Genomic DNA, 24,530 nt, shown 5'->3' with positions numbered 1-24,530 from the left:
CTTAATAGCTATAAAACGCTTCTGTGGAGAAAAAAAAGACTGAATTTGTTTCTGCCTTCAGTTAGGTCTTCACTGAACTGTCATAAAATGTTTCAAATCTCTGTTTTTTTCTAAACCAAAAAGTCAATTCTTGATTCTAAACTGGAAATAAATGAATACCTTCAATCTTGACTACACTTGTTGTAAATCATTTCAGTATAAAAAAAGTCCATTCACACTCCACGAGCTCTCTGTTCTCAAAACACATTAGGCCAGAGACTTCCAACTATTTTATTATAAGTCCCTTCAACAAAAGTAACAAACATCCAAAGGCCACTTCTTACAGATCATTCCATCACCAGTTTCTTCAGGCACTCAGAATCCTGAATTGTAGAAGGTACACTGTAGAAGGTAGTCCTGTGCTACATTTTAAATAAATTTTATCTAGGAAACAAAAACAAAATTACATTGGCACTCAAAAGTTATCAGAAAAATGGAATAGCAAAGAACTGAATCCAGTATCTGTTGCAACTCTCAAGAAATTGTTCCACAGATTAAAGCCCAGCAAGCAATACCATATAGCGAAACAAAGGCAGCACAGGCACTGTATCCCGAGGCAAACATTTTACAATAATAGGTTTTGTTTACTGAAGTTAATCTCTATTGTATTTATACTTTCCTTCACATTGCAATTCTAGTTATCAAAAAAAAGGTTGAGTAGAACTAAATCAATATAAATACAAGGTCGAGTTCAAGCTATAAGGTACATGGGTGAATTAAATGTTATGCTTCCTGCCAAACTCACTAGCAACTGCCTGTTCTTGTGCCAAATTTGCTCGAGCTATTTACAAATATTTAAATAAGAGATTGAGTGTACAAAATTTGCAGTAGGTTCTCTTTTGCTGAGACTATGCAATCACACCTTCCGAAAAAAGGAGAAAAGGAAGCTACACTCCTTCCAGACATTTGAAATAAAGGCAGCAGCCAAAGGAAAGGCAACTCCCAGAAAAAAAATGTTATTTTCCTGGCAGTGATAGATACGGCTTAAAAGACAGAAAAAACTGGCTACAGAATTTACTTTGTTCAATAAATTTGAAGGAGAAGCTCTCATTTTCAGAATTAGTTTTCCAACATTTTCCATTAGCTCTTTCAGCTGAAGAATTAAAAATGGAAAACTAGTCTGGATTTTTTGTTGCCAATCACTCGAACACAGGACTGGATTTTCCCACTTGCAGCTGAAGTGAGTTGGTGCGAAAGTTGTGTAGCATCAGTTCGTCGTGGGCTGGATTGCATTTTCTCTCACTTTTCACCCCATTCATTTTGCAATTGTGATCTTGGGTAAGTTCCACAGGGAGTCGTCTGGCCAGACAGGTGCTAGCCACTGGTGAAACTTTCCTATTTACATGCCTCTGGTGCCATATTTAAACCCCAGCTGCATACCATTTTAGACACTGCAAGCCAGCGACAGCCCTCCAAACTACACTGTCTGACCCTGAAGTTGTCACAGAAGAAAGGTAAACTAGCTCCCTCCGACCAAGGCAGGGGTCTAGAGGTGCAGGTCAGAGAGATAGTGGGCATGAGGACAGACTCTTTGCAAACTATCAACTGCCAAGACCATGCCAGCCTGCAGACCAGGAGTATCGCGGGTCAGAGCGGCATACTCGGTGAAAAGGGACATACAGGAATGCAGAAAGAAGATCAATGACCTTCTGCACTCTGCAAGACTAAGTTCCACCATCATCTCTCTGCCACCTCACATTCTCAGAGCCAGTGCTCACTATAACTCTGCCACTGCATGCATAACTTACCAAGATATAGACAACAATTCTCTGTATTGCACACACTACTCAAAGACTCACACCCATCTCACATTCTCAAACTATTAATACTTCCTGTCCTTTGTGCTTCCTAAATAGTCATCTTACAACCCCTCCTACTCATCCATCACCACTGACTGCCTGTCCATTCACTTCCATCAACTCAATCCCTCCCTTTGTCTCACTGCAGGAGAACCCAGCCCATAACTGGTCCGAGATATCCAAGACTGAAGGGTTTTAAGTGTCTGTCTGTGACTGTGCCAAACATTAGGCCCCTCACTCATTTTAAGGAGAAAATTACACAAGTGGTTAGAGAAGAGAATGAGTTCCCAAATGGGGGCAAGCAGACTTCAGTGGGCAGACAGTAGGCATCATTGTGCTGTGCTGCTCTCCTATTACCATCAGTACAAACTCATTCTTAATCTGCATGTTTTTCTGCATATGACATAACTAACTTTCGTATATTTCCCATGCTAGCCTTGCAGCAGTCAGGAAATCTCCACAAAGAGGCCAACACCAGTAGTCCTCAGCTCTATCTGCACCTCTGAGGAAAACATCAGCAAGCCCTCACAGGATGCACTGGCACAACGTTCATTTGCACCCTCCATCAGTTCAGAGACTTTCACTTAGTGGGTATTCTTTTAAGAGATTAGACTCTGGAGCATAATCCGGTGAATGTGTCACCGAAACGTTTCCACAGATGGATGAAGAAAAAACTCCCCATGTCATTGGCAATCATCGAGACTGGGCAATTGCTCACACTCAAACAGAACACTAACAGCTGTACTTGCCATTAATGACTTGGTCAACTAGCAGGGACTGATGCTGGAACATCAGATAGTTTTGCCAAAGGCACTTGATAAGCTGGAATGAAGGGCCAATGTGCCCAGGCACACTATGCCCAGCTACCTGATGAAAAGGTTGACAATCACAGATCTGCACTCCATCATTTTAATCGTGGCTGTTTAACATCAAATTAAAAGACAACAGGGCAACGAGGGAACTTGACCGCACTCCCAGGTGTCCCTACCTCTCTTAGAGACAGGGTGTTGACTGCAGGTACTCAAAGAGAGGAGGAGAGTGGAAAAAGCCCCTGCCAAATGCTTCTTCTCGGGACACTCTAGTTGCATCCAGCTTTCCCCATTCCATTGTCTACAGCAGTACCAGCAGAGAAAGGTGTGTCATCCAGCAGAGAAAGGTGTGCCAACTTGAGTGGAGATTCTCAGCAGGCCGAGGCCCTCTAGGCCCAAATGGGTGACTTCCAAAGTCCTTCAAATATACAGAGCAAGCTGCAGATCCAGAGGCTCCTTCTACACCATCTGTGGGAGTCAGGACTGTACTTTGATGTAGCGGCTGGCAGCATCATCAGTCAGGCCACACAAGTGCCAGGAAATGACCATGTCCAATCATGGCCCTTGATATTCAATGCCATTATCACAAGTGAATTCCCCCATTATCAACATTCTGTGTTATGATTAACCAGAAACTGAACTAGACTTATAAATTCTGTTGATTCAAGAACAACTCAGGTGAGGTTTCCTGTAGAATTAGCTCAATGCCTGACTCCCCAAAACCTGGCCACAATCTACAAGGCACAAGTCAGAAATATCATGGAACACTTCCCACTTTCCTGGATGGACCGGCTTTAACAACACTGAACACATTTGACTTTATCTAGGACAAAACAGTGCACTTGATTGGTACTACACCCATAAACATTTATCTAATCCATCACTGATGATCAGTAGCAGCAGTGAGGACCATCTGCAAGATGCACTTCAGAAATTTATCAAGATGCCTTAGTCAACACCCCCCAAACTCCCGATACACAACATCCAGAAGTGCAGCAGATACTTGGGAACACCACCTCTGCAAGTCCCCCTCCAACCTACACACCATCCTGACTTGGAAATATATCACTGTTTCCTCAGTGTCACTGTGTCAACACGTTGGAATTTTCTCTTTAATGACATTGTATGGGCACTTACACCACAAGGACTGCAATGTTGACATCACTCTGCATCACAAACCAGCTCAAAAGCCAACTGAGCTAGTCGACCCCCCCTAACCTGCTCAGGGGTGCACACATTATTTGAACACTGCGTATCTTCATATTGAATATTCATATTGGTTGTGTCAATATCATGCAAGAGGTGAGAAGCAATACCACATTGTCCCCCTTCCCTTTGACTTTTTTCTATTCACAAAGTGAGAGGTGAGGGCGGGAACCTGTAAACAAGAAACCTTTGCAATTGTAAAGAATACTAAAATCATACTCACAGGGCAGTTTGGTGGCTAGCCATGGTGAGGAGTTTGGGACATAGCCACGTTTTGATGCAGTAATGAGTAGTTGAACTCCAGGGGTGTAGCGGAACGTGATGAAGGCTACCCCATCAGCTTCTGAGTATCCCGAGACAAATGAGGTCTGGTTGGCGAAAATCTCAATGAAGGCTTTACCCAAAGGCTGATGTGTACTAGAATCACTGACATGGACTTTTAATGTCACCTCTGAAAAGAAAGCAATAGAGATAGAGTAAGAAATTATCAATAAAATTATATTATTTTTGTTTTAACTGTAAAATAATAATTACCCAGTTTGACTTTAAGATGTACAATTTATTTGCACTTATTATGGTTTTCAGAGAGAAAACATAACAAATGAGACAGTATTAAAGTGACTGTTGTAAAACAATTTGCACAAATGAAACCATTATTTGTGACAATAATAGACTGTAGCAGCAAGTTTAAACATTAGTAATACATTCAAAGAGCCAATTTCCCTGTCCTTTACACTCTGTCAATCTACTGCTATTTTTTGAAATGACAATCAGTTTATTCAGCCATGCTGCAATACTGACAAGGGAGAGTGCAAGAGACTGGAATTTGCAAATCCAATTTCCAAGTGCACCAGGGTCTATTTTCTGTCTCAATTACTTTTTCTTGAAGCCATTGGTCTTACTGCCTGGAGTTCAGCAGATTTAAAATTGAACTCTGCAGTCATATCCTTCTTGTAGTTATTTTTGGTGCCCATTTTCCACATTCCTGCGATTCATAAAATAAGTAGGAAAAAGATTGAATGCAATTCCATTTCACAAAAATGGAAAGTATTCATTTTTATCAAAAGCCCTTTTGTCATGTACAGTAAGACCTGTATTAGGAATCGCTCCCAAAAAATCTGGAGATGCCCAAATAATATCACTGGTAAAATATACAAGTTGCATGTGAAACCCTGGTTGGTCATAAATTATGAACAAAAGAGACCCTGCAATGTACCAATCTCTTTTACAACTTTAGTCATGGGACAAGGCTCATTGAAAATCTTTACTGATTTAGGATTACTGTTGCTCCACCTGGCAGCTAGTTGTCTCTCTCTCCTCATAGTCCCCACAGAGTCATAGAGATGTACAGCACGGAAACAGACCCTTTGGTCCAGCCCGTCCATGCGACCAGATATCTCAACCCAATCACATCCCACCTGCCAGCACTCGGCCCATATCCCTCCAAAACCTTCCTATTCATGAAAAAGTTGCCCCTTAGGTCTCTTTTATATCTTTCCACTCTCACCCTAAACCTATGCCCTCTAGTTCTGGACTCCCCAAGCCCAGGGAAAATACTTTGCCTATTTACCCTATCCATGCCCTTTATAATTTTGTAAACCTCTACAAGTTCACCCCTCAGCCTCCGACGGTCCAGGGAAAACAGCCCAGCCTGTTCAGCCTCTCCCTATAGCTCAAATTCTCCAACCCTGGCAACATCCTTGTAAATCTTTTCTGAACCCTTTCAAGTTTCACAACATCTTTTTGATAGGAAGGAGACCAGAATTTCACGCAATATTTCAACAGTGGCCTAACCAATGTCCTGTACTGCCGCATCATGACCTCCCAACTCCTGTACTCAATACTCTGACCAATAAAGGAAAGCATACCAAACACCTTCTTCACTATCCTACCTACCTGCAACTCCATTTTCAAGGAGCTATGAACCTGCACTCCAAGGTCTCTTTGTTCAGCAACACTCCCTAGAACCTTACCATTAAGTGTAGAAGTCCTGCTAAGATTTGCTTTCCCAAAATGCAGCACCTCGCATTTATCGGAATTAAACTCCATCTGCCACATCTTAGCCCATTGACCCATCTGGTCAAGATCCTGTTGTAATCTGAGGTAACCCTCTTCGCTGTCCACTACACCTCCAATTTTAGTGTCATCTGAAAACTTACTAACTGTACCTCTTATTCTCGCATCCAAATCATTTATGTAAATGACAAAAAGTAGAGGACTCAGCACTGATCCTTATGGCATTCCACTAGTCACGGGCCTCCAGTCTGAAAAACAACCCTCCACCACCACCCTCTGTCTTCTACCTTTGAGCCAGTTCTGTATCCAAATGGCTAGTTCTCCCTGTATTCCATAAGATTTAACCTTGCTCATCAGTATCCCATGGGGAACCTTGTCTAATGCCTTACTGAAGTCCATATAGATCACATCTACTGGTCTGCCCTCATCAATCCTTTTTGTTACTTCTTCAAAAAACAGGTTCAGACTGTTCAGGTTAGTCCAAGGTGGCACGGGATTTTGTGAAAGAAATCACTTCATCGAACAAAGATAACCTGCATCCATTTTCCAGAGAAACCAATCTCTCTCTCTCTCGTCTGGTAGTTCTCTCTTTGGAACAAAGGATTGCTATTCCATTGGGGTGGGATGGTGGCTCAGTGGTTAGCACTGCTGCCTCACAGTATTAGCGAACTGGATTCAATTCCACCCTTAGGTGACTGTCTGTGTGGAGTATGCACATTCTTCCCGTGTCCGTGTGGGTTTCCTCCAGGTGCTCCAGTTTCCTCCCATAGTCCAAAGATGGGTTAGCTGGGATCCTCTTTGGACAGTTTGTGTGGAATCGATGGGCCAAATGGCCTGCTTCCGTGCTGTAGGGAATCTGTGATTTTGCAAAAGAACTTCCAATTTGACTGAATACTTTTAAGAACAGTATACAAGAGGCCATTTTGAAAATAGAAGGAGCATGCAGAAATAAAATGTATATCTCCTCAGGTAGCGGAAAGTTAAAGTTTCACAGTAATTTTTAGGTGTGTGTCTTTAAACGAAACGCTGCTCTTCTGGATGACGGGTCACACAATAAAACACTGAACATTTGCAGAAGTCAGGCATGGAATAGATCCAATTCCAGGTAAAAGCCCATTCCTTGAATGCATGCATTAACCCAGTTATGACAACAGAGTCATTCATAAGAAAAGAAAGATCAAAACACAAAGCAAAAAGTTAATTTTAGTGTTTGCCTTTCATAACCTTGGCATATTCCATGGTGCTTCACAGTCTAGTAAATATTTCTGAAGGGCGGTCATTGTTGTAATGCAGGACACAACATTAGTACTGTGTAATTTCAGTCATCAGCAACCAGGACTGTAAGATATTAAAATGCAATATAGACTTGTATGTAATGCAACTTGGCAAACTAAATTTTAAAATATTTCCAAATTGATTTCACATTGTCCATCAGGGATGCACAAAACCCATTTTCAGAGATAAATTTCAAATCAACTTCCAAAATATGAGCACCACATTCTCTTGCTGAATTAATGGGATCCAGCTTACTAAGCAGAATGATGTCCCATAAAGGGGCCTTAAACCAACATTAAGATTCTGGATAGGAATTAAATTTGAAGTACCATGCAGATGCCTTTTCTTAAAAAGAACAGAAATAAAAGACAGCATCCAGTACAGTAGGAAGGTGGTGATTTTATTGGACTATCAAAAGGTTTAATTTAATGATCCATCACCGTGAATTTCAATTTCATTGAGACAGTTGGAAAGTCTAAATTCAGTTAATTACATAAAATCGGAAATAAAAACCTAGCATTACTAATGGTGACCAGAAATTATTGTGAAAAAAAATCCCATATTCTTCAATGATTAACACTGGGAAAGAAAATCGCTCTTCCTTACTTAGTTTGATTTATGTGTGACTCCACACCTACAGCAAGATGGCTGTCTCAACCATACTCCAAAATTGCCAATAAGTCGGTTATATCAAACTGTTACAAAGAAAAGAAACAAGAAAACTGGACTGACCACACAACGTCAATCTTTGCACACAGTCCTGAAGAAGGGCTATACCCAAAACATTGACTTCTCCACCTCCTGATGCTGCCAGTCTTGCTGTGTTCTTCCAGGGCTTGTCTATCACTAAATATAACATTGGCATGCCCATCCCAGTCACAAAGTCATAGAGATGTACAGCACAGAAACAAACCCTTCGGTCCAACCCGTCCATGCTGATCAGATATCTCAACCCAATCTAGCCCCACCTACCAGCACCTGACCCATATCCCTCCAAACCCTTCCCATTCATATACCCATCTAGATGCCTTTTAAATGTTGCAATTGTACTAGGCTCCACCACTTCCTCTGGCAGCTCATTCCATACATGTGACACCAACTGAGTGAAAAAGTTGCCCCTTAGGTCTCTTTTATATCTTTCCCCTCTCACCCTAAACCTATTCCCTCTAGTTCTGGACTCCCCCACCCGAGGAAAAAGACTTTGTCTGTTTATCCTATCCACGCCCTTCATGATTTTATAAACCTCTATAAGGTCACCCCTCAGCCTCCGACGCTCCAGGGAAACAGCCCCAGCCTGTTCAACCTCTCCCTATAGCTCAAACCTCCAACCCTGGCAACATCCTTGTAAATCTTTTCTGAACCCTTTCAAGTTTCACCACATCTTTCACCCTGCAAATCCCTCCTCACTAACATCTAAGAGGGTTTGTACTAAAATTGAGAGAGCAATTCCAATGATTAGTCTCAATTCCTCAAATTAGGGCGGCATGGTGGCTCAGTGGTTAGCACTGCTGCCTCACAGCACCAGGGTCAATTCCTGTCTCGGGCAACTGACTGTGTGGAGTTTGCACATTCTCCCTGTGTCTGCGTGGGTTTCCTCCGGGTGCTCCGCTTTCCTCCCACAATCCAAAGATGTGCAGGTTAGGTGAATTGGCCATAGTAAATTGCCCGTAGTGTTAGGTGCATTTGTCAGGGGTAAATGTTGGGGGATGGGTTGGCCTTCGGAGGGTCGGCGTGGACTTGTTGGGCCAAAGGGCCTGTTTTTTTCCACACTGTATGTAATCTAATCTAAACTCTGAGTGAATCATATTCATTTCTCAATCAACATCGCAGTCGCATCCGCCAGCACCTCTGGACAAACCCAGAGGTGATGACACATAGATAGTCAGGAAGGCCCTGCGAACCTTCAACATTCACTCTAGACCTCATGAAGTCTCAAGGAATAAGGTAAAACAAGGACAAAGAAACCTCCAGCTGAATCCATTTTCTTCCAGGTTGAGCACTACATCAATAATGGATTGAAGGTATTAAAGCTCTCAAATATGTGTCCACAGTCTGTTTTGCTAGTATCCTGTCTCACTGGGGTAGCATACTGAAATCCTGCTGTTCCTGGAGTTGTTACAAAAGTTAAACAATTTATCGAAGTATATAAAATGTTCCATTCACCTGTCTTTTTAGACTCAGGTTAACAGAAAGCACTGGCCAGGTTTCTGTACTTAACAAGAATTACTATGTATCACAAATAAATAGTTGTTTACCTGCTGCTAGAATCTATGAACTGTCGATATATAACTCGTTTAATCTCTGACCTCATTACAAAACTCCTACATATGCTTACAGACTGACAAAGGCAGTTCAATGGACCCTGTCTGGAGATGATCCGTTTAATTCTGATTTTATTCCCAAGGAACATTATTGCCGGACTGGGTTTGCAGCAGATATTGAAAGAACTAACATGAAGGAAAAAGCTGACTTGGCCTCGTTCTTGTCAACCTGCCTGCTGAACATATATTCACCCATGACATGATTGGCTTTGCAAGGAATCAAACCGAGCAAAGTTCCATCCTCACACCGTGACATCTTCCACTGTGTGCTGTACCCCTACCACCAATACCATATGAAATAGAAGTGATTCAGAATGATCAATCAACTCAAAACTAGGAACTCATGAGACAGTTTTTGCCATCAGCAGTGGAGTGATTGTAATGAGGTCAGCTGAGTGGACCTCATATAAGATGAGTTCCCTGATTGGAGTAATGGCTGACAGATAAGGAGTGTCAGACATCCTGTTCACTCCGAAATCTGGATCTGAGGGAGCTGGATCAGTGTCAAGGATTCTCATAAAAAGGTGACTTGGTGACTAGACTACTGGCCTCTGTGGAGTCTTTTCAGTGGCAAGGAGAGAAAAACATGCACCTGAAGAGATTCACTCACAACAATCATCTTTGAGGTGGGATAAGCATTACAGAGGAACCTCGATTATCTGAAGATCAATTATCCGAATTTTGGATTATCCGAAGATCTCAAGGTCCTGATAGAAACATTACATCAAAGAGGTGCTTCCAACACTGATTGCGTCTTTTGTTTACAATGATTAAAAATGAACTCGGCTCACTAAAATGCTGCCAAGAAGAGGCCTGGACATCAATGGGATCCCAGGCACCATTTCCAAATGACTGATCTCTCTCACTCCCCACACTTTCCCTGGTGTTCTGCACAGGGGTGTAACCTAACCCCCCCCCTTCCCCAGATATAGGGGAAAAGTGAAACTTGTCAAAACATTGTGTGTGTGGCTGCACGCATATTTGTGTGTGCGCGTGGGGGTGGGGGGCGGCTGGGTCAGAGAGGGCGCGGGGGCATGGATGGTGGGTGGGTGCGCACGGGGGAGGCAGACAGAGTGACTGTGTTGGATAGGGGTTTGCCGGTTTGGACAGGGTTGGGGTGCGGATGGTTGTAGAGGGCAGATGGAGGGGTGGGGGGTTTTGTGGGAACAGACAGGGCAGGGGCTCGTACGTGGTGTGCTGCTGCCTCATCTCCTGAATGGAGAATGGACTAAGCAAGTGCTTGCTGTGTCAATCCCATTGAACTGAAGGGGGAGTTGGTGGGGGGGGGGGGGGGGAAAGAGGGGGTGGTTGGGAGGCATGAAGGCTTCAGAAATGCTGCAGGTCCCTTACACACAAGTATGTGTCTGCTCAGAAACAAATCTTGAGACAGAGAGAGGGAGCAAGGCAGGCAGAGCGAGGGAAAAGGAAACTTCAGAAAACTCTGAGCCCTAGAGGAGAGGCATTGAATCAATTAACCAAATAATCAATTATCTGAACAAAATAGTGCCCGCCTATCCCATTTGGATAATTGAGGTTCCTCTGTATTTGGGAAGCTTGACTCGTTTGATCCTGCCATTGAAAACTGGGCCCATCACGTGGAATGAATGCATCATTTTTTGAGGCAAGTGATATTGGGGCAGATGAAAAGCAAGAAGTAATTCTCCGGACAGCTTGTGAACCCAAGGCTTTTTCGATCATTAGGAGTCTAACTTTCCCTGAGGCACCAGACACCATCTTTCAAGAGTTGGTGGATTTAAATAAGGAATATTATGAACCTAAACTTCCTCTAATTCTGAGATGCTATTGGTTTTATTTGAAAATTCAAGAACCAGAAGAATCTGTATTGGGACTTTTGACTAGGTTAAGGCAACGGGCAGAGGCACATGACTTTGGTTTAAACTTTAACGAGATGCTGACAGACTGGCATGTGAGATTAACGATGTAACCATGCAAAAGCACCTACTAGCTGAAGCCCAAATGGACTTCAAACAGGCACTACAACTGGCTTTTTCGTTGGAAAATCTAGCAAGTGGAGCATATGAGTTGCAGGGTATTCTGATGAAAGTGGACAGCAAGTCCAACTGAGCTTGGAAACACCACTTGAGTGAAGGCAATTGCAAAGTCTCAATCAGGACATAGCTTAAACAGAGGGACCTCAAGTCAGCCCATAACGAAACCCCAAAACAAAGCCGAAACCTCAGCCAAATGGTTATAACTTTCTTTAGGATTTAGGTTCAAGATAGCGACTTACCCCTACTTTCTCCAGGACAATTAAGGATGGGTAATAAATGATGGTTTAGCCAGTATTGCCCACATCCCACTAGACCTAAAACTTCAGAGACCAAAGTTCAACTGTAGTTTCAGACTGAATTCTTGATTCTAGCAGATCTTGATTTTCTGTTGCATTCACCAATCAGCTAGTAGTGCAGAGACCCCAAATCCACAAAATTCAAAGACAAAAATCTGTGCACATGACCAACAGGCTGCTAGATTTATCTGTGAGAGATTGCTAGGATTCCTCGACAGTAGCAAAATTCTAAATATTTTTGATGCAGTTGTTTGTTTTTGTGAAAAAGCTCAAAATAATGCATAAGTTGGCAGGATTCAAGGGTAGGGGAGAGAGGATCCAAAAAGGAGATTTTGGCAAGCAAGGCACTGAATAAATATTTATTCTCCATAAACATAACTTATAGTGACCTCAATGCGCTCGCCTTCCCATACTTTTTTGACCTGCTTTCTTTCTTTCACTCTTCTAAACAGATTTTCCCATCTGCTCTCTGGAGATAATTTAAAATTTTACCAGAGTTTACAATATCTGCTGATGCACCCATATTTCTGGTACCTTGCAGGCAGGATGGTTCTGGATGTCAACTATCTAGTTTACAAGAGTCTCACAATTTTTCTATCCTCTGACTTATGTCCAGAATGGTATGAAAGCTTCATCTATTCAGTACCAGATTTTGTTAAACCCCTGCCTCTCCAAGGTCTAAAGGTCTCCAACACTCAACCACTCCTTCAGTCTAACCGTCAGATCAGTGCTCTCAGGTCTTATGTTACAGACTCATACACAGTTTACATAAAAACAGCCTGGCTGTCACTGTCTTTACTCATTGATCATCCTAAATGATCATGCCAAAGCCCCATTACCTCTCCATCATTCTTGAAGGAAAGACAAACCCATTGTCATTCTTTCTGGTTGTGACTCCACAGATTCTGAAGCAATCCATGTCCATATGGGCCAAGACCTGGTCAAGATTGAGACTTGGACTGACAAGTAGCAAATAACATTCATACCATACCAGTGTCAGACATTGATCATCTCCTACACCTTGGGAACTGCAGAAGTTCAAGATGGCGACTTGCCCCTATTTTCTCCAGTACAATTAAGGATGAGTAATAAATGCTGGCCTAACCAGTATTGCCTACATCCCATGGATTAACATTTAATTTAAAAAAAAAACTTGTTTTCCCTCTACACAGTCACAATTATAGAAGTGAAGACCTCATTAATTCTATTGCTCAAACATGATCTTATCAAATAATGCAGTAGGTTCAAATGGCACTTATGTTCAATGTTTATGAGTAAAAAGAACAGCAATTCAGCATCCATGCCTCCTATATCCCTCAAAGCACCAGCCCTCAATTATTCTGCTTGAAGTTGTTAACTTGGATTTTCACTCTGGATATTTTCCTTCGTTTCATCATCTCAGGCCACTCTAATAAATGAACCTTGACTCATTGAATATTTTGGTGAATAAAAAAGAGCCCGGCACCTTAGATTTGTTTCTTCTAGTTTTCTAGATGCAGGTATTTCTATCAGTATTTATAAATATAACTGGAAATTGAAAGAAAAACACATAGGCTGGATTGATTCACTCACGTTGACGCTATAGTCAAGAAGGCACAGCCTCTAACTTCCTCAGGAGGCTAAGGAAATTCGGCATGTCCATAGAAACTCTTACCAATTTTTATTGATGCACCATAGAAAGCAATCTAATGGATACAGCACAGCTTTGTATGGCAACTACTCTGCCCAGGACTGTAAGAAACTATAGAGAGTTGTGAACTCCACCCAGTCTATGATATTTTGTCGGCATTTTGTACAATATGATCTGCCTGAACTGCACACAAACCAGCCCTCCATCCATTGACTCCATCTATACGTCTCACTGCCTTCTGAAGGTAGTCAGTATAACCAAATCCCCCTCCCCACCCTGGTTATAGTCTCTTCCAACCTCGTCTGTTAGGCAGAAGTTACAAAAGCTTAAACACATATACCAACATATTTAAGAACACCTTCTTCCTTGCTGTTATTAGACTTCTGAATGTACAAATTTTACATTTAATGTTGATCTTTTCACCTTCTCTGCAGCCATAACATTGTATTCTTAGCTCTGTTCTATAACCCTAATGCATTTTATACATGATCTGTCTGAACCTCACACAAAACAAAAAACTTTTCACTGTATATAGGTACATGTGACAATATTAAATCAAATCAAGGTATGATGGAGAGTGCAGAACAGAATCATAGAGATATACAGCACAGAAACAGACCCTTCGGTCCAACTTGTCCATGCTGATCAGCTATCCCAACCCAATCTAGTCCCACCTGCCAGCACCCGGCCCATATTCATCCAAACCTTTCCTATTCATGTACCCATCCAGATACCTTTTAAGAGTTGCAATTGTACCAGCCTACACCACTTCCTCAGGCAGCTCATTCCACACAGACCACCCTCTGCATGAAAAGGTTGCCCCTTAGGTCTCTTTTATATCTTTACCCTCTCACCATAAACCTACGGTTTCTAGATCTGAACTCCCCCACTCCACCTTGTCTATTTATCCTATCCATGCCCCTCATGATTTTGTAAACCTCTATAAGGTCACCCCTCAGCTTCCAACACTCCAGGGAAAACAACCCCAGCCTATTCAGCCTCTCCCTATAGCTCAAATCCTCCAACCCTAGCAACATCCTTGTATATCTTTTCTGAACCCTTTCAAGTTTCACAACATCCTTCTGATAGGAAATAGACCAGAATTGCGCGTAATATTCCAAAAGTGGCCTAACCAATGTCCTGTACAGCCACAACATGACCTCCCAACTCCTCTCCTCAATACACTGACCAATAAACGAACGCACACCAAATGCCATCTTCACTATCCTATCTACCTGTGAGTCTACTTTCAAGGAGTTATGAACCTGCACTCCAAGCTCTCTTTGTTCAGCAACACTCCCTAGGACCTTACCATTAAGGTGTATAAGTCCTGCTAAGATTTGCTTTCCCAAAATGCAGCTCCTCGCATTTATCTAATTTAAACTCCATCTGCCACTTCTCAGCCCATTGGCCCATCTGATTAAGATCTCATTGTATTCCGAGGTAACCTTCTTCGCTGTCCACTACACCTCCAATTTTGATGTCATTTGCAAACTTACTAACTATACCTCTTAAGCTCACATCCAAATCATTTATATAAAATGATGAAAAGTAGTGGACCCAGCACTGACCCTTGTGGCACTCCACTGGTCACAGGCCTCCAGTCTGAAAAACAAATTTCTGGCTGTAACAGGCTGCTCCTTTTTTGAGGTATTTTAGGTGTTGCAGGTGAGTTCCTTGAATTCCAGGAGTAGCAATTACTGTTTTATATGCTGTTGCATTGTTTTAGAACTTTGGCGAAAAAAAAGTCAAAACATGGCACTTTTAACATTGAGAGGAACTGACAAAGGCAGCATATGGTGAGGTCAATGCAGGAGAGAGAGAGAGAGAGAGAGCAAGCGCGAGCGAGCGAGAGAGACAGAGCGAGAGAGAGAGAGCGAGAGCGAGAGAGCGAGAGAGCGAGAGAGAGAGAAAGACACTGCTAACTGACACTGGAGTGAATCTGCACAGTTACTGCCTTTCCTGTTGAATTCATATATCGCTGGATATCGGAGCACGTCTAGGAAAATTAACAATCAGTGAAATTCAAAACTGATCTTGGAGGAACCTGTTTGGGAGAGATCACAGTACAGAGACAGAGAAGTGAATAGTTTTAATGTGGCTTTGGGGCCTTGCTATAAGTCTGCAGTAGTGAATAGAGTGGGTTCTTTCTTGATTATATGTTTTATTGAAATATGTCCTTGATTAAACATAAAAATATAAGCCATAAGTATTAAGTTAGCCTGGAGCAGTGTTTTGTAGGGGAATAAGATGGTGCTATTTTCTGAGTCCTCAGATTGGAAGAAGCAAAAATTGCCTTTAGTATGGTCTTCTTGTCGGATGTGGGAGTTTAGAGAGAGTTTGTGTTTTTGAGGATTATATCTGCAATAAATGCTGTTGGTTGTGAATCCTATCAGAATAAATGTAATGGTTGGAGCTACAGTTAGAGACAATGAGGAACTTACAAGAGCAAGGGATGACAGTTACAGAAAGAGAGAAAAGACGCAGGTACAGTCACATAGATGGGTTAACTCAAGGAAAGGTAAGAGAGATAGGCAGGTAGTGGAGGAGTTTTCTGTGGCCATCCCCATTTCAAACGAGTATGCTGTTTTGGAAAATGGAAGGGATGATGGATTCTCAGGGGAATGTAGCACAAACAGCAAAGTTTCTGGTATTGAGACTGGCTCTAATGCAATGAGGGGTACGTTGGGTTGCAAGAGATCGATTGTGTTAGGGGACTGTCTAGTTCGAGGCACAGATAGATGTTTTTGTGGCCAGAAGCGAAAAAAAAAGTTTTGTAAAGGAATCCCAGAGAGAAGGGCCCATGCTGTCTAAAGCTTTTGCTTACAAAGTTAGGGAATGACACAGCAGATGCATAAAAGATTGGAGTCAAAGAGCTGCAGGGAGGAAGCAAGAATGGAAGAGGTAGCAGAACAGGGGATTGGTGTCCTGAACTGCAGGGTGACGAGCCAGAGCAATAAAGATCTAAGGATGAAACTTAAGTTTGATGCGTTAGGAAAGAGCAATTAATTTAGATTAGTAGAGAAAGACTGCTTGGTCAGCAGGAGACTGCAGGTCAGGATATCTAACATTGCTTTGCTTTCTTTCCAAGTGGTTTTCACCTCCACCATCCCCCACTCCCTGTACTCCTTTAAATAAAGGCTGTTTTCAGTCATGTAGTCAGCTTCCTGCAGTCAAACGCCTTTGTTTTGTTTGGCTCTGCCAACCCACTCCCTACACAAGTAGAAAACTTGCACAGATTGCTACATTAGGAATATACGACTTATAGACTTGACAATTAAATGTCATTCATAAATTATAACTGTCCCTCCTCTCTTCCATTTTAATCTATTCAATATCTGTGAGTAGACTTTAGCAACATTTACAGATGAAATGGTGTAACCATGGCAACACCGTCCAGTCTTAGAATATGGAAGTGTGAATGAAAAAGGCCCTTTGGACAACACATGCAACATAATCAGGGTGGCTACACTCAACTCACCCTTTTCAATTCAAGATCAGATTATACCCAAGGGAGTCGGGGTATTATAACCATAGCAACATAAAGGTTAATTATCACAAACTACAAAGCAGGAGCTGTAATAGGAGCTGCAAGATGACAGATTGTCACCAGAACAAAGGGACGGCCTGCAGAGAAACACTGAGCAAAGGAAAACCAACAGTGAAGAAACAGTTATTGCAATTCAGGCTCTGAAGGTGCAGTGTTGCACAAAAGAAAATCCTGACCTACTAATGCCCAACCAGATTTCAAAAAGAATGCAACTTTAGAAGCTATTGCAATCGGATGGCAGAACATTCTGACTTTGTGGGAATAAGCTGTACTATCAGCTAAAAAGGTTGAACTTCAACAAAGCAGAAGATACAGAAGTTTGAACACATGCACCAACAGGTTCAAGAACAACTTCCTCAGCGCCATTATTAGACTAATGAATGGACTTTCTAATTTCAATTAATGTTGATCTTGCTGTGCGCACCTCCTGTGCGGTGTAACCTGTATGCCTTGCTCGGTCTAAGCACATTCCTGATGAAGGGCTGATGCCCGAAATGTTGATTCTCCTGCTTCTTGGATGCTACCTGGCCTGCTGTGCTTTCCCAATAAACACTCTTGACTCTGATCTCCAGCATCTGCAGTCCTCACTTTCTCCTAGGCACATTATGATTTGTTTGTCCTTGTTTGCTATGTACTGCTCTCAAGACAAAGCTTTTCACCGATCCAAAGTACACGTGACTACAATGAGTCAAATCAAATCAAATCAAGTGAGAACATTTTACAAATTTTTTAAAACATTCGGTCACAACGGATACCTCCCAAGGAAGTGGAGGTGGCACTGGTCGTCGTTTTCCAATTCCTTCTAACAATAAGCATATTACTAGGGAACTAGTGAACTGTTAATGCTATGCCATTGTTTAAAAGAAGGGTCAGTCAGACGAACCTTGACAATTGACAAATTATTAGAAAAATTTGAGAAACAGGATTAAAAAAAAATCGCAGATCAAACCAGGGCAGTCATTGAGACTATGTTAACAGAAGTCGCTGATTAGCTTTGTTAGATCATTCTAAGTAAGTAACAGGAAGGTCCAACGATATGGTTGGCATCCATTTGAGCAACATTTTTGCTGAAATCCCACCGGATCAGAAAATTAAAAGGTCATGAGATCAAAGGGAATTTGCAAGTGGAATCCAAATTTAGCTCAGCTACAGAATGCAAAGGGTACTGATAAATAGGTGTTAGAGAGTGGAAGGCAGCTTTCAGTGGTCTTCTATGACTCAGAAGGTTACAGATAAAATGAAAGTTGTCCATGTGATTGATAATGAGGAAGAAAGGTACACACTTCAGAAAGGTATCAATGGACTGGTAAGATGGGCAGAAAAGTAACAAATGGAATTCAATCAGGAAAAGTGTGAGGTGATGCAATTAGAAGGGACAAACAAGAAAAAGGAAAAAAAAAGTAAATGGCAAGAAACTGAGAAATTTAAAGGAATAAAGAAACCTTGACAATGTATCTAGATCCCGAAAGGTAACAGGTGAAATTTACAGGGTAGTCAGTCAAGAATGATCAATGGGACAAAGCAGCCCCCTTCATTGGCACCACATCCACAAATATTTCCTCCCTTAATCACCAACATTCAGTAGCAGCAGTGTGTACCATCTGCAAGACGCATGGCAGAAATTCACCAAAAACAGTGTTAGACTGCCTCTTCTAAACCCATACCACTATCATTTAGAAGGACACTGGCAGCAGATATATGGGCACACCACCAACCACTAAGTTCCCCTCTAAACAACCAACCATCCTGACTTCGAAATATATCGCTGATTCCTTCAATGTTGCTGAGACAGTGTTGGAAATCCCTTCTTAATGGCATCCTAGTTCTACCTACAATAGCTCAAGGCGGCAGCTCACTGCCACATTTTCAAGGGCAACTAGGAACGCAATAAATCCTGGCCTAACCAGCAATGCCCATGTCCTATGAGTCAATTAAAAAAAGAACAGGAAGAATTTTTCTGTATTAGCAGAGACTTAAGGTCAAATTTTCCAGACTCCAGCTGGTGGGCTTTGCAGGGATGGTGGTCAGCAAAACTTCCCCAATTGTCTTCCTACATCTCACTGGGGGCTAGGCAAGGTCAAAGGCCAATTATTGGCACTTTCTGGCCACTTCCCCACCCAGGTACAACTTTTGGGTGAGAAGGTGCTAAGGGATGTGTGGGGATGCTCCCCTGGTCAATCTGATTGGGTTAGACAGGAAATGAAAGATGGGGAAAGGAGCATCACTATCATTGGCCATCTTTTCACATCAGAGTGCATTCCTTTTTCTTGGCCCTCAGCGACAAGGTCCAGATTCCGTTCACTGCTGCCTCCCCACCTGCACTTACCATTAAAACACCGATCCTACTCCGACCCTCGGGGAAGATATGCTAGAATAATGTATCACTAGTAACACCACAGTGTACAGTTTTGTCACCACATTACAGGAAGTTGATGATCACATTAGAGAGAGAATGCAAGAAAGTCACCAGCGATGGTGAATTGTGACTATGAGGAACAATTGGCTAGGCTATGATTGTTGTCTTTGGAATACAGAATAATGGAAGGAGATTTACAAGATTATAGATTAAGAGCTGTAAAGTGAGATAAGACTGGATCGATTTTTGCAATACAACGGTCTGTATGACTTCCTTCTGAGCCAAGTCCACCATTTTTTTTCCAATGATCAGTTTCAAAATAATGAAGAGAGTTGATCACAATTATAATATTTACCAGCAATCAAAATCCAGTCTATTCTATACACTTTAAAACAAATTTGTAGAGCGCTAATGAATCACACTGAACCAAAAACAATTCCTTTAACTGGGCAAGATGCTGACACAACTGGAGTAGAAATAAAATGCATAAACAAATTTCTTCCCCAATGGTTTGCTCGGTAAATACACCAGCTGCTATGGTACTGAGCTTATAACAACAGGAATGCCCTTGGTTTGATTCCCCATCTGTAACCGTTGATAAAATTTAGAGCATCAACAGGGTATTACAGTTGGCTTCTATACCTCTGGGCTTGGAAATAATTTCAATTTTGCCTCCCTCTTCATAAAATCCTGCCTCTCCACCTGTGGCACATATCCTTCTCATGAGGGAGATGGAAAGACAGCCTATTTTAACAATTGCCAAAAATTAGTTAGGAACAACCTGTGATAACTCTTGCCCCAGTTTGATATGGTAGAGGCAATACTTAACACATTCACTGGCTGGTTTCAAACTTGGAATTTCTAGAATCAAGGGGCAAATCCATTGTGGCACAATATATTCCTGCACCAAAAGCAAAATGATATATAAAGATATAAGCAATGTAGTATTACATTGGACTTTCAAATCCATCATTATTATAGGCACGAACAGGAGAACAAAATCTTTTATCTGTTTCAATCTATCATTCAGATAAAATTAATATCAAACACTAGGGTCAAGTAAGTATTTTCAGTGTAATATCATACTGGTTCATAAATGTATTACAAGAGATCAACAATCATCAGAAAGTGCAGTGCAATTAACCTTCAACTCTGTAATGATTAGCTGAATTATTACCACTGTACAAATGAACACAAGAAGTAACAACAAATAAAACGGTCTTCCAATTGCTGTACTACTCTGTCAAATCCGATTATCCTATTCTATATCCTCAGGAAATGTAACAGTATGTTTAATCTTGAGGAGTTGATAGCAATATTTATTTAATTTAGTATAAAGTGGTAGCATGTAATGAATTCAAAGCAAGAATTAGATACATCAACCTATATTGAATTCTATATACTTCTTCAAAGTAAATCCTCAGTAGTCCAATTAGCAAGTTACAAATGTAAGAAGAAGCAGAACATGAAACAACAAGATCCTTTGAACCTGCTTTCATCACTTAATAAGACCATGGCTGATCAGACAGTTCTCTCAAATCTGCAATCTCGCTTACCCCAGATAACCTTTTACATCCTGGCATATCAAGAATCTCTCCACTCTGCTTTCAAAATATTCAAAGGCTCTGCTTCCAAGAACATTTCAGGTACAGAATCTCAAAGATTGATGGCCTTCCCTGGGAAAAGAAAATTGGCTCTTCTTTGTGCTAAATGGGTGATTGCTGTTTTTTGTTCTAGGTTCTCCCACAGGATGAAACACCCTCTCCGAAACAGCCCTGTCAAGATCCCTCAGGATCTTACTACGTTTCAGTCAAGTCACCTCTTCCTCTTTTAAACTTCAGCAGATTCAAGCCAGGTCTCTGCAACTTTTCCACCTAAGACAATGTGCCCATTGCAGTTATCTGGTTAACCTTCTATAAAAGTCATCCTCAGTGTATTTACATCCATCCCCAAATAAGGTGAGCAATACTATAAATAATACTCCAGGTATGATCCCAACAGTGCTTTGTATGACAAAAGCAAAACTTCCCTATTTTGTACTCAATTCCACACATGACAAGTGATAAAATTCTATTAGCTTTCCTCTGTATCACAGTATCACAGAAAGTTTAGGGTGCACAAAGAGGACATTCAGCCAGTCATGTCTTCACCAGCGCGTTAAGTAGCCAATCTCTTGCTTTTTCTCTATATATTTGCACATCATTCTTATCCAAATAATCTTCCAATGGTCTCTTGAATACTTCCGCTGAACCTGCCTCTACCACACTTCCAGGCAATACAGTACAGACCCTAACTACTTGCAGATTGAAAACGTTTTTCTTCACTTTACCCTTAACATTTTGCAGATCACCTTAAATATGTACCCTCTCGATCTTGTTCTTTTGCAAGCAGCAATTGTTTGTGCCTATTTACTCTGAGGTTTTCAAAATTATGAAGACCTGGACAATCAAATCTCCTCTTAACCTTCTTCTCTCCAGGGAGAACATTCCCAATGTCTTCAATCTATCCCCAAAACTGCAGTTTCTAAGTCCTGGAGTATCCCTGTAACTCTTTTCTGCACTCTCTCCAATGTATTCACACCCTTCTTATAATATGGCACCCCATACTGTACATTATGTTTTAGCTGAGGACAACAAATGTCTGATAAAAATTTAAAATCACTTTCTTGCTCTTGTACTCTATACCCCTATTAATACACCAGAGGAGATTGTATGCTGTGTTTACTGATTTCTCTACCTGCCCTGCCACATTCATTGTGCATTCTGTGCACATATACAGCCAGTTTCCTTTGCTCCTGCACATCCCTCTTTTAGAATTGCACTCCCCATTTTGTGTTGTTTTCAATGTCCTATCAACCAAAATGCATCACCTCACACTTTTCAGCATAGAAATGCACCTGCCACTTCCACACAGTTCTCCTCACGGTTTACAATTCTTCCAAGTTTCATACCATCTGTAAACTTTGAAATCGTCCCCTGCACACCAAGATCTTGATAACTGAAAAATCAGGAAAAGCGAGGATCCCAAATCCGATCCTAGGAAACTCCACTACAACCCTTCATCCAGCCCAAAAATATTCCCACTGACCATTATTCTGTTTCCTATCACTTAAGTCAATTTTGTACCAATGTTGCTACTAACCCTGTTATTCCATGACCTATAACATTTCTCAAAGTCTGTTATATGGCACTGTATCAATCACCTTCTGAAAGTCCATGTAAACCACATCAACAGCGCTACTCATGTCTCATCTGGACCTGGTGTGTTGTAAACTTTAAGCACAAAGAGGCGATACAACACGTCATCTTTATGAGTTTTGAACCCTTTTAGTGACAGAGTTCTTTCCTCTTTAGTAAAGACATAGGAAGAGTATTCATTTAACACCTCAGCATTGCCTTCTACCTTCTGGGATCTGGATAATGGCGACTCTGCTGGTGTTAGCATTTGGAAGGGAATAATGGATCAGAAGTTTTGTCAAGACTAATTAAATACAGAATCACCTAACATAGCCAGGTAAATGAGTTTATGAGCAACACTGGCTGCTCATTTTTAAAATGCACATTGATCTTGTGTCAGCAACAAATCAAGCTCTCTCAGTGTTGCTACTGTTTCTCATGCAATCAGCAGGATCAGTTAACCAGTAACTCATTCGCCATGCGTGCTGGATACCGGGGAGATTACTGTACGGTATACTTGTTGGATCCCCTTTATCCACAGTACTTCACAAATAAATACTTCCTCAAATAACTTCAATGGATTAGAGCCATAGAGTTGTACAGCATGGAAACAGACCCTTCAGCTTAATTCATCCATGCCAACCAGGTATCAAATATTAGTCTCAACCCATTTGCCAGCATTTGGCCCATATCTCCCTAAACCTTTCCTATTCATGTAACCATCCAGATGCCTGTTAAATGCTGTAATTATACCAGCCTCCACTACTTCCTCTGGCAGTTCATTCCATATATGCACCACCCTCTGTGTGAAAAAGTTGTCCCTTAGATCCCTTTTAAATCTTTCTCCTCTCATCTTAAACCCTTTAGTTTTAGACTCTCCTACCCTGGGAAAATGACCTTGGTTATTTATCCATATCCCTCACAATTTATAAACCTTCATAAGAGGAGAAAGTGAGGACTGCAGATGCTGGAGATCAGAGCTGAAAATGTGTTGCTGGAAAAGGATTCCTGAAGAAGGGCTCATGCCCGAAACGTCGATTCTCCTGTTCCTTGGATGCTGCCTGACCTGCTGTGCTTTTCCAGCAACACATTTTCAGCATAAACCTTCATAAGGTCACCCGTCAGCCTCCAACACTCCAAGGAAAATGGCCCCAGCCTATTCAACCTCTCCCTATTTATTAAAATGATACCCAATTCACAAACCAATTGATTCTGCCTGCTTTACTTGAATTTATTTAAGTATCCTTTTGCTACATTTTTCGGAATAGGTTCTAATATTTTCCCATTGATTGATACTAAATTAACTGGCTTATAGTTTCCTGTTTTCTATCTCCTTCCCTATTTGAATAAGGGAATTGCACTTGCTATCTGATGGGACCTTCATTGTAGGGAGTTGTGGAAAATTAAAACCGGTATGTCAATGATCTCACTTGACCTTTTAAGACACTCAGGTGAAATTGGTCAGGGTCTGGACACTTGTTAGCTCACAGTTTCAACGATTTCTTTAGTATTTCCCTGGTGCGAGTGATTGACCCAGGTTCTTCCCTCCCTTCCATTTCTTGATCTACAGTTGCTTCTGGGATGGTAGTTGTATCCCCTATACTGAAGACTGATGCAACAAGTCAGGAGTGTGATGGAACATGCCCCACTTACCTTCATGGGTGCAGCTCCAACAACATCAAAAAGCTTGAAACCATCCAGGGCAATGCAGCCTGCTTGATTGCTACCATATCCATAAACATTTAGTCACTCTACAATTGACACTCAGTAGGAGCAATATGTACAGTCTACAAGATGCAGAAATTCACCGAAGATACTTAGACAGCACCTTCCATCTACAAGGACAAGGGCAGCAGACGGATGGGAACACCACCACCCACAAGTTCCTCTCCTGACTTGGAAATATTTTGCTGTTTCTTCAGTGTTGTTGGGCTAAAGTCCTGGAATTTCCTACCTAAGGGCATTGTGGGTTTACCTATAGTATTAGAGCATGGCAGGCCAATTGCTTTGGCAGTCTGGTGTTAGCTTTACATATGGCATGTCCT

At 41.6% G+C, this 24,530-nt stretch overlaps 1 protein-coding gene across 2 annotated transcripts in view; it reads right to left on the bottom strand.

The window, feature by feature from the left end:
* fam171a1 (family with sequence similarity 171 member A1) overlaps positions 1-24,530 on the bottom strand; it is a 193,139-nt gene that overhangs the window by 65,984 nt on the left and 102,625 nt on the right. For both annotated transcript variants that reach the window (XM_072575825.1, XM_072575824.1), the window contains exon 2: positions 4,077-4,304. In XM_072575825.1, the coding sequence (XP_072431926.1) occupies positions 4,077-4,304 (228 nt within the window). The remainder of the gene's footprint in view (positions 1-4,076; positions 4,305-24,530) is intronic.

Source organism: Chiloscyllium punctatum, chromosome 8 (assembly GCF_047496795.1).
Source record: "Chiloscyllium punctatum isolate Juve2018m chromosome 8, sChiPun1.3, whole genome shotgun sequence".
Lineage (NCBI taxonomy): Eukaryota > Metazoa > Chordata > Chondrichthyes > Orectolobiformes > Hemiscylliidae > Chiloscyllium > Chiloscyllium punctatum.
The sequence above is the reverse complement of the archived record's forward strand: the minus strand, read 5'-3'. Positions and strand labels throughout refer to the sequence as shown.